The sequence below is a fragment of the Pistacia vera genome, unplaced genomic scaffold, assembly GCF_008641045.1.
Source record: "Pistacia vera cultivar Batoury unplaced genomic scaffold, PisVer_v2 Contig935, whole genome shotgun sequence".
Lineage (NCBI taxonomy): Eukaryota > Viridiplantae > Streptophyta > Magnoliopsida > Sapindales > Anacardiaceae > Pistacia > Pistacia vera.
Window position 1 is genome coordinate 65909 of NW_022196818.1, and position 10439 is coordinate 76347.

At 37.6% G+C, this 10439-nt stretch overlaps 3 protein-coding genes across 3 annotated transcripts; 2 read left to right on the forward strand and 1 right to left on the reverse strand.

The window, feature by feature from the left end:
- Positions 1-852: 852 nt before the first annotated feature.
- On the reverse strand, positions 853-1218 carry LOC116120449 (uncharacterized mitochondrial protein AtMg00810-like). Its single transcript, XM_031406396.1, has one exon. It carries the CDS (start codon positions 1216-1218, stop codon positions 853-855), a length of 366 nt encoding a protein of 121 aa, XP_031262256.1.
- Positions 1219-5999: 4781 nt separating this feature from the next.
- LOC116120450 (methylthioribose kinase-like) lies at positions 6000-7862 on the forward strand. Its single transcript, XM_031406397.1, has 6 exons — positions 6000-6185; positions 6274-6583; positions 6678-6852; positions 6938-7139; positions 7291-7505; positions 7691-7862. Exons 1-6 carry the CDS (start codon positions 6000-6002, stop codon positions 7860-7862), a joined length of 1260 nt encoding a protein of 419 aa, XP_031262257.1.
- Positions 7863-9054: 1192 nt separating this feature from the next.
- LOC116120452 lies at positions 9055-9669 on the forward strand. The gene has a single exon (XM_031406398.1). The coding sequence runs from the start codon at positions 9055-9057 to the stop codon at positions 9667-9669; it is 615 nt and encodes a 204-aa protein (XP_031262258.1).
- Positions 9670-10439: the final 770 nt, after the last annotated feature.

The window sequence follows — 10439 nt, forward strand, 5'->3', positions numbered from 1 at the left end:
ATCAACAAAACGTCTACACTTCTTTACCTCACACTTCTTTACTTCTTCATTATGTTTTTTCATTACATTCTAACATCCCTTCTTCAACAAAACCTTCTCAACTGATTAACAAGTAATAGAACACCCGAACACTTATTGCTCGCTGTTTGCTGCACTTCACGAACATATGAAAAACTCGTTGAACTTTACGAGCACATGAAAACTCGCTCCATTTCACGAACACACGAAAACTCGCTGCTCGCTACGAACACATGAACACTTATTGCTTGTTGTTCGCTGCGCTTCACGAACACACTGTTCACTACACTTCACGAACACATGAAAGCGAACACATGAAAACTCTTTCCATTTTACGAATACATGAAAACTCGCTGCTCGCTACGAACACACAAACACTTATTGCTCGTTGTTCGCTGCATATCACGAACACACTGTTTGCTGCACTTCACGAACTACTCAAGACGTAGAAGTCACTAAGCCATAAGTTCCATGCACAGCAAGAGGTGGTTTAACATTGAGTTTTTCACGAAGTAGTTTAAATCTGGAAGTTGATAGGGCTTTAGTAAATATATCGGCCGTTTGATGTTCAGTAGGAACAAACTACACTTTGAGCTTGTTGGAGGTAACCTGCTCCCGGACATAATGAGTATCCAGCTCAATATGTTTTGTTCTATCGTGAAAGACAGGGTTTGAAGCCAGCGATTTGATACTTTGATTATCACACCAGATGATAGGAACCTTTGGTAGTGGCAGCCCAATTTCAGAAAACAGACTACAAAACCATGCTAACTCAGTGAAACCTTGAGCTAAGGCTCTATATTCTACTTCAGTGGAGGATAACGCTACCACCTTTTACTTCCTGGAATTCCATTGAATCAGATTAGATCTAAGATACACACAGCACCCACTGGTAGAACGTCTATCTGAAGGATTGCAAGCCCAGTCAGCATCTATATAGTAGATTAGATTAAATCTGTTATTAGGACTGTATAATACTCCATAGTTTAAGGTTCCTTTGATATACCAAAGAAGCCTTTTACAGGCTTGCCAGTGCAACTGTGTTAAAGCCTTAAAAAACTGACTCAATTTGTTGACTGAGAAGGAGATATCAAGCCTGGACAACGTGAGATACTGAAGTGCACCAACGGTACTCCGATACAGAGCTGGATTCTCAAATGGTTCACTGTCTTCAAGAGCTAATTTAGTGCCAACAGCCATGGGAGTAGTGCAAGGATTCCAATCCAGCATTTTGGTTTTAACCAGTAAGTCTTTTGCGTACTTTGCCTGGTTTATGTGCAGATGAGACTTATCTCTTGTAATTTCAAACCTAAGAAAGTAGTGCAGTGAACCTAGAGTTTTCAGAGCAAACTGAGTGTTGAGGTGGTAGTTGTTCTCTTTTAGTCAAATTTTGTACCTGATTCTTGGGGACGAGCATGTCTTAAGTTTGGGGGTATTTGATAATCCCAGGATTACACTGTTTTATCTAGGCTTTTTGGCCGAATTTTGGATACTTCTTCTTTCATTTGTGCCTGAATTGCAACTTAATTCCATATATTTTATGTTTTAGGCAAAAACTTGCAGTTAGAGCAAATACTAAGCAGAATTGATTTTCTGGACCCAGAAGCAAGCGAATCTCAAGATTCAAGGAAGTCTGAAGGGGATTTGAAGAACTATGAAGCTTGTCCTATTGGAGATCAATAAAGATTGAAGATTCAAGCAAGGAAGCAAGCGGAGGGCAATTTCATAAATTCAGAATAGTTCAAAAAACTTTGCCACGGTGAAGTTCTTTCTTCGCCACGGCGATAAACTCTTGGGTCAGATAAAGAATTATAAACCAACTCGATGTTGCATCGAAGTTCTTTCTGTTAGAGTAGATGCCCTAGAGCCAATCAATTATTGTAGAATTGACTCTTTGAATACATATAATCATTCTTTATACAAAGTAAGGTATCATTTGTAAAAGTTATCAAAAACAGTGGACAGTGTAGCTATTGCTCCTCGCTTGCCAACGCCCATCCGACCGCGTCCTCACCTAGATCCTGTAAACACAAAGATAAACAACGGGGTGAGCACAAAATAATGCTCAGTAAGTAAATCCTCTACTCGTCTATCCCCGTAACTCTTTCTCTTAATTCTTTCCTTTCACTCTTCTCCTTCATTATTTTCTTTTTCTGTTTCTCTTTCACAATGGAATTGCTTTCAAGGGACAAAGATGGAATTTCTAGGAAAGAGTAAGGGCAAATGGGAAAGTGAGTTTATAAACTAAAATGTTAAGGGTTTGAAAACCTTATTTCGTTCATACCATCCCACACCTCCTCCTTTTTCTCTCAAATTTTCATTCACTTTTCCAAGGAATTTGAGGGCTCTTGAGTAGATTTTCATAGGGTTTTGATTTAAGGCATCAAAGGTAAGGATTCATACCTTACTATGATTATTGTTGTAAATGTTGAGTTCTTATGAATTTTATGCTTAAGGTTAAGAGAAGATTGGAATCCAACAAGAGTAGAGAGTTTAGGAGAGACTACTCAAGAACAAGGTAAGTAAATCCACTCAAAATCCAACTCAAGCTAAAATTTAAGAATTCAAGTGAGTAGAGATTTATTTAAATATGCATATGTTGTGATTAGAGAAATTGAGATGATATGTATGATGTATATGCTTATTGTTGGATATATTTGAATATGAGAAATATTGTGATGATTTGATGATGGGTTGAAATGGAAGTTGGAGAAATTTTTTTGGAGGGTGTGTTTGCCATGTAGGTATGTGATGCTACAAGAGAGTTTTTCTCTCATTTTGGATGGTTTGAGAAATAAATAGAATGATAATTGAATTAGGGTTTGTTTGTGCACAACTAAGTTTGATGAAATGCCTAAGTGAAAACATGTTACCAAACTGCCCTGTCACAGACGTGACTTTCTAAGTGATTTTTAGGCATCTTACAGATTGAACTGGGTTTAGACCAAACATAAAAGTTGAACCCTGTTCTAAGCTTTAAAACGAGACCAAAACCGTATCATCTAATGTATATAACTCAAGTTAGTCTTCTTGAGTGTGACCTGTGCAGAATGACTATCTGATGCAATGCATTGTGCATTTCATAAGTGCATTAGTAAGAAACTTTAAGCATGAACCATCCTTATGCATTAATTGTGCATTAAGAAGTAGTTTGAGAAAGAGTAGAGACTTTGTGAATGGCTACTCTAAAGTAAGAGAATGAGAAAAATCTAAGAATGGGTTGGTGCTTTGTGAACTCCACCCGGCCGTGCCTCCGGTAAGATGAGGCCCTGAATTCAAGTGAGAAAGAATGAGAAAATAGAAAGAAGAGAGGAACAGAATGATAAAGTCACAAGAGTGGGTGGGTGCTTTGTGATCTCCACTCAGCCGTGCCTCCGGTAAGATGAGGCTGTGACATACAACAGAAAGTTAATAGAAAATATCCCTTAGTCAATTACCAAAATGCCTTCACTTATTTGAATTCTCTATGATTTTCTATCTCTTTTCACTCCCCACAAAAAACTAGTTTTGAGTGAAAAGACTATTTTACCCTTAATGCAAATTTAAGGATTTTCTTCATATTCTCTTAAAATAATTCTAACAAAATTTAACTAAGGGCTATACAACATAATTTAAATCGTACCTCAATGGGGTGTTACATTGATTGAAACATGTTTGCTCTTGATCATATTCTGTTTATGTTTTTGTTCAAAGTTTGACAAAGGGGGAGAATGTGGAATATTCAGATTTGTCAATTTATAAGTTGGTGCACATAGTTATGTGTGCACACTGGTTGCCAATCTTATGATTTGGCTTGTTTCTTTTATAGTGTGTGTGCACAACTATTCCGTGTGTACATTGGTTGCAGACTTGTGTCTTGGCTTGTTTCGTTTTGAGTGTGTGTGCACAACAATTTGTGCTTACACTCTCGCTTCAGATATTTGCAACCCAGCACAAGTTGCATATTTGAAAAAGTGAAAAAGATATTGTTTATCTTTGCCTCTAACTTTTTAGGACCTTTTACATGTGTCATATATCCTTAACTGGTCCTAAGGAATAAAGTCTATTTTCCCGATTTGTTCTGTGGTCCAAACCAAAGAGGAATACTTTCCTTATTTGGACAAACATGGGTCGCCTCTTGTTGGCTGATGTGGCACTAATGTTTGAGCAAGAAACCCTACACTATATAACATCCTTTCTGCGTATGTTGAATCTAACCTTTTGATCTTTTATTTTATTATACTCTAAATTTTTTAGAGTATTCTTTCTCTTAAGGTTCATAGGTTCATTTCCATTTGTGCCAAACCTTATCGTTTCACTCATTGACTTGATGGCTCTTGGAATGTGGTTCCTTTGTTGATGTTGGTGCGTGGCGTCAGTGCGTGAAGCTTGGTGGTTCACAAGCTGTTCTCAGGTGTGTCCCGACATGAAGAAGGTCCAAGGAGTTGCTATACATTAAGGATTAAAGTGTGGTGCTAATTGTAAAGTTGAACATGAAGTTCTTTTTACTGTATCTTAGATAACTTTAAACTTATCTTGTAATGTGTTTTTAACTTAGTGGATTACTTTGATCTGGACAAGTCCCATGGATGTAGGCTAAAAGTGAATTTTAGCCAAACCATGTATATGACTGTGTTCTTTACTTTCTGCACTTGAGTTTGATATGGTTTAATTGGAAATCTTTTAGTCAACTTGGTATATTCTGCCCCATTTAAAATGGGTAAAATACACTAAAGTGAGTTAATCAACGACTTACTCCAACAATCTTTTTTCTTTCTCATCTCTTTCCTTCTCAATCGCACCAAGCCGCTTTCTTCTTTTTTTCTTTTCTTCTTTCTTTTTCTCTCTTCGCATTCTTTCTCTCTTTAAACACCGCTAACTCCAACCACCCCCAACCAACCCCCCCCAACCCCCCCCCCCCCCCCCCCCCCCCCCCCCCCCCCTTTTACTTCCCATATCCACCCTAAAGACAACAAACACAGTTTTGTAATAGGGGTCAATATGTTGTTTTTTGAATTATCTAAACTTTGCTTGATTTTAATAAACTTAATGGAATTTTCTTTGTAGAAAAACTGATTGCGTTGTGTTTTCCTTTTTCCTCTTGATCATAATGATTTCTTCATCAATCTCGTAAATGAATTTCTCGGCAACCATATTGTATAAATGAGCTAGGTGGATAGAATGGGTGGTGAATGCATAGCTATAATGCTAGACATACAAACAAATCTTACGAAGATTTTTACATAAACTGATATGATAGAAAATTGATAGAAAATGAATGGAATAGTTAATAGGATTAATTTGACTTTTTATATTCATTCTTTCATTCATTTTCTATCACATCAGTTTGTATAGAAATCTTTATAAGATTTGTTTGTATGCCTAGTATTACTCATTGCAGAGGTGACATTTAAGCCTTAGAAGGAGAAATTTAATACGAAGAAGAGATAATCTATTGAATTGCATTTACTTAGAGATAATTGAGAATCCTTGTAACTCAGATATTTACAATTCATATATTAGATATTTGGGATGTGTTGTTGCGGCTGAGAAACGGAAGAGACGATGAGAAGAAAAAATATTGAGGGGGTGGCTTTGGTGCTGGTGGTGGTGTAATTACCTTTTTTTTTGGCCTCCAGCAACGGAAGAGGCTGAGTAGAGAAGAAAAAGAGAAAAGGGTATCTTCGACTTCATAATTAAATATAATAAAATTTAGTAGTTTAGATAGCAAAGTGTAATTTTAAAAGTCCATGCGTGCTTCATTAGGCCATCGTTCGGGTGGAAAAAAATCGTTTACTCTTTGAATATCAATAAAATCGCGTCCGCATTCATTGAACCTTGGCGCCTCCACAGTTGACATTTCGCCTTCTCCGCGCCCACATTCGCTCGGTGTCGTGACCAAACCATCATTAATCATGTGTGTTTCATTGTTTCCTTAAAAAGCCTGCAACTTCATTGTTTATCTCCTCACTGTCTGCCAAAACCACTAATAACCACAACAGATGGCCTTCACGGAGTTCAGACCACTCGACGAGAAACTTCTGATAGAGTATATCAAAGACACGTCCTCTTTGTCCTCCAAAATTGGTAACGAGTTTGATGACTTGACCATCAAAGAAGTCGGAGATGGCAACCTCAATTTCGTTTATATCGTTGTCGGCACTTCTGGTTCTATAGTCATCAAGCAGGTACTTCAAATATAATTCCTTCTGTCTTGATATAATTCATAGTGTCAACTGTTGAGCTAACCTTTGTAATTCGCTTGTGGATGCGCAGGCACTCGAATACATTCGATGTATAGGTGAATCATGGCCAATGACAAGGGAGCGAGCCTATTTTGAGGCATTGGCGTTGAAAGAGCACCGCCAGCTGTGCCCTGATCATGTTCCTGAAGTCTATCATTTTGATCGTCCGATGTCTTTGATCGGAATGCGATTCTTGGAGCCTCCATATATTATCCTGAGGAAAGGGCTGATTGCAGGAATTGAGTATCCATTGCTCGCAGAACACATATCAGAATATATGGCAAAAACTCTTTTCTGCACATCTCTTCTGTACCGTTCTACCATGGAGCATAAACGAGCTGGTAAGAATCATTACGTAACTTATATCTTAATTCACAATTTACGCACTTAATTTCCAGTGGGATGCTAATGAGCTTACTTGAATGATTGATGCAGTCGCTGAATTTTGTGGGAATGTAGAGTTATGCAATCATACTGCGCGTGTTGTTTTTTCTGACCCCTACAGAGTATCTCAATATAACCATTGGACTTCTCCTTATCTTGATCGAGATGTGGAGGCTGTGAGGGAGGATAATTATTTGAAGATTGAAATTGCTGAGTTGAAATCCAAGTACTACTTCTTTCTATGTACTAGTTTTCTTTCCACAATATGTGGCAATTCCAATATAGTTATATCAGAGCTTCCATTTCTGTAGGTTCTGTGAAAGAGCTCAAGCTCTCATACATGGGGATCTCCACACTGGCTCTGTAATGGTTACTCTTGATTCAACTCAAGTTATAGATCCAGAATTTGCATTTTATGGCCCAATGGGTTTTGATATTGGAGCTTTTCTTGGAAACTTGATTTTGGCCTATTTTGCCCAAGATGGACATGCTAATCAAAGGAATGACCGCAAAGTATGTCAGTTATAATTTAGTTCTGGAATTTTGCAGATAAACTAGAGTGTGATGCATACCATTAATGTTTGGCACTTTTGAGATTTTTCAATTAGTTTTTTTTTTTTTATGACTTTTAAGGGTCATTTCTGAAGTTGGCATTGTCTTGCAGAGTTATAAGGAATGGATTTTGAGGACACTTGAAGAGACTTGGACTCTGTTCCACAAAAAATTCACGGCACTTTGGGATCAACATAAAGGTGGCTCTGGTGAGGCATACATTCCAGAAATTTATAATAATCCTGAGATTCAGCAGCTTGTTCAACAAAAATTTATGAAAGATCTGTTCCACGACACCCTTGGATTTGGTGCTGCCAAAATGATAAGGTAAGATAAATTCAAAGGAATATGTTAAGAGTTAAAATATTATAGTTAGAATATTTCTTGTTAGTTTAAACTTTCAGGATTGGTACTGAAACATTAATAAATTTTTTTTTCTTTTCGAAACATTATTGGCATTCTACTTGTCAAATCTATGTCTGATGATGATATTTTTATTTTTTGATTGTTAGGAGGATTGTGGGTGTGGCCCATGTTGAGGATTTTGAATCAATTAAGGATGCCAGAAAAAGAGCAGCTTGTGAACAACAAGCTCTTGAATTTGCAAAAATGCTTCTAAAGGAAAGGCGGAAATTCCGAGCCATGGCCGAAGTTGTTTCAGCCATTGCAAGCCTCCATCTATAGGATTCTAGAAAAAAAATTAAGTGAACAAACCTGTAATCATTTTGACTGTTGATAATAGGGTTTTTTAACAAAGTTGTTTCAGATTCTTGTTTAAATTAAGCATGTAATCATTATGACTGTTCATATACAGTGATTAAATTCTCCCTCTCTGCTCTTTGACTCGTCGACTTGGTGTTGTTAATGCGTTATTTTCATCTGCAGCATTCGTGTTCTGTCCATATCACCTTTCTCAATTAGCTCGTATGTCTAGAACCAATTATATTGAAGATTTCATAGCCACACATGGGCATCACTTTTGAGCAATGACATGTTCAAGATCTAAATAAACCTTCTGCAGTCTGTTAAACTAATTAATTGATACTTGTTATTAATTGATACTTGTTATTGGAGCAAGTGATGACTCAACAAATAATTCAACATCTAAGATGGTAGAGTCTTCCATTCATTAGTGGAGAATTCAGCTTTGAATGCGAATTGATTTCTGATTATTTATTCTTTCTGTACACATCTAGTGTAAAGCTAATATGTAACTGTTAGGAATCCCCAAAACTCAACCACAACTCCACAACACAAAGAACACAACAAGTCAAGCACAAATCTGAATATACTTTGCACTTTGTATTAATAAAATGAAATGATAGAACGGTAAGGTAGCAAGAACTCTAAGAACAGAATTGAAAGGAAAACATAAAGATAACTGATGAAGTCATGATGCTTTGCTGGAAATGCAATGTTCAAGGACTGAAGTTTGAAGTTAATTTTTGGTGCTAATGAAGAGAAGTGCATTGTGCTGTGCTGGGAGCAGTAGCTTAGGGGCAGCATGGTAACTTTTTGTGTTATGATGTATTTAGGTGAATGCAGCTGAATGTGAGGCTTTATGTCTCTTAATTGTCTTATGTTTGTTCAAATTGTGTGGTTTAGCTTTGATCATGTAAAAAGCTCACTGCCGTAGCAGTTGTAACAGTGAGCTGATGAAATGTTATATTATGTATTTGGTTTGCATAATAAAAAGGGAGCAGTTTGCACTCTTCTAATTTTTTCTTTCCTTTGCACACTTCGGCTCTCTAAACCAACAAAATGATATCAGAGCCAACTTACCAGACCTCCATATAAACTCAAAAACTGACCTTGAATTCATCATCAACCTCCAGCCTCCTTAAAGAACAAATCTGTCCCAAACTAACTTGTGTTCATGGCAGCTCAGTCAGCCTCCCTTCCACCGCCAGTGTTCAATGGTGACCAATACCATATTTGGGCTGTTAGAATGAAAGCATATCTAAGAGGGCAGGGGCTTTGGCAGTATGTTGAGGAAGGGAAACAACCTCCGCAGTTGGGTCCAAACCCCACTCTGAATCAAATGAGGCTGTATGAAGAAGAAATGTCAAAGGCTCCAAAGGCTCTATCTCACATACATTTGGCAATGACAGACCTTGTGTTTACAAGGATAATGGCGTGTGAAATAGCAAAAGAAGCATGGGATAAATTGAGAGAGGAGTTCATGGGAAGTGATACAACAAGGAACATGCAAGTGATGAACTTGAGGAGAGAATTTGAGATGTTGAGAACGCAGGAAGTTGAGAAAGTGAAAAAATATGCGGATAGGCTTATGAGCATGGTTAATAAGATCAGGCTACTTGGAGTAGAAATGAGTGATAAGATGATTGTTGAAAAGGTGCTAGTAAGCTTACCCGAGAGGTTTGAATCCAAGATTTCCTCTTTAGAATACTCCAAGGACCTGTTACAAATTAGCCTCACAGAGTTAGTCCATGCACTGCAGGCTCAAGAACGAAGAAGATTAATGAGGTAGGAGGACACTAATGAAGGTGCTATGATGGCAGCTTAAAAAGGAAGGAATGTGTAGAGGAATAATAGAAGGTATGTCGGAGACAAGAAAGGGAAAGAAAAAACCATTGGACAGTGGGGAAAATCAAGTGGAACAAGGAGCTATCCACTATGTCCTCACTGTAAGAAGAAGGGGCAAACAATTTGGCCATATTGAGAAGGTGTGCAAGAACAAAGGTACACAGCCACCGCATCAAGCTCAATCTACAAAGGATCAATAGCATGGCAGTGAGTCTGAACAATTGTTTGTAGCCTCATGTTACACAGTTCAGACCAGCAGTGAAGTGTGGCTGATAGACAGTGGCTGCACTAACCACATGGCAATCAATTTGCAGAATTTCATAAGGCGTGACAAGACTTACAGCCCCAAAGTCAGAATTGGGAATGAAGAATATGTGAAAGCCAAAGGAATTGGAGATGTTGCTATCCTAACACAATCAGGTATCAAAGTTATCTCAAGTGTTTTATATGTACCAGAAATTACGCAAAACTTATTGAGTGTATGACAAATGCTAGAAAAGAATTATACCTTGCATTTTCAAAACCAATCATGCATCATACTAGACAATGAGGGAAATGAGCTAATGAATGTGAAAATGCTGGGAAAGAGCTTCCCGGTAGAGTGGAAAAAGTCTGAAAATTATACATTGATCAGTAGGTCTGAAGAGTTTGAACTTTGGCACAAAAGACTTGGCCATTTCCACTACTTAGGTCTCAAAGAATTTAGGAATAGAG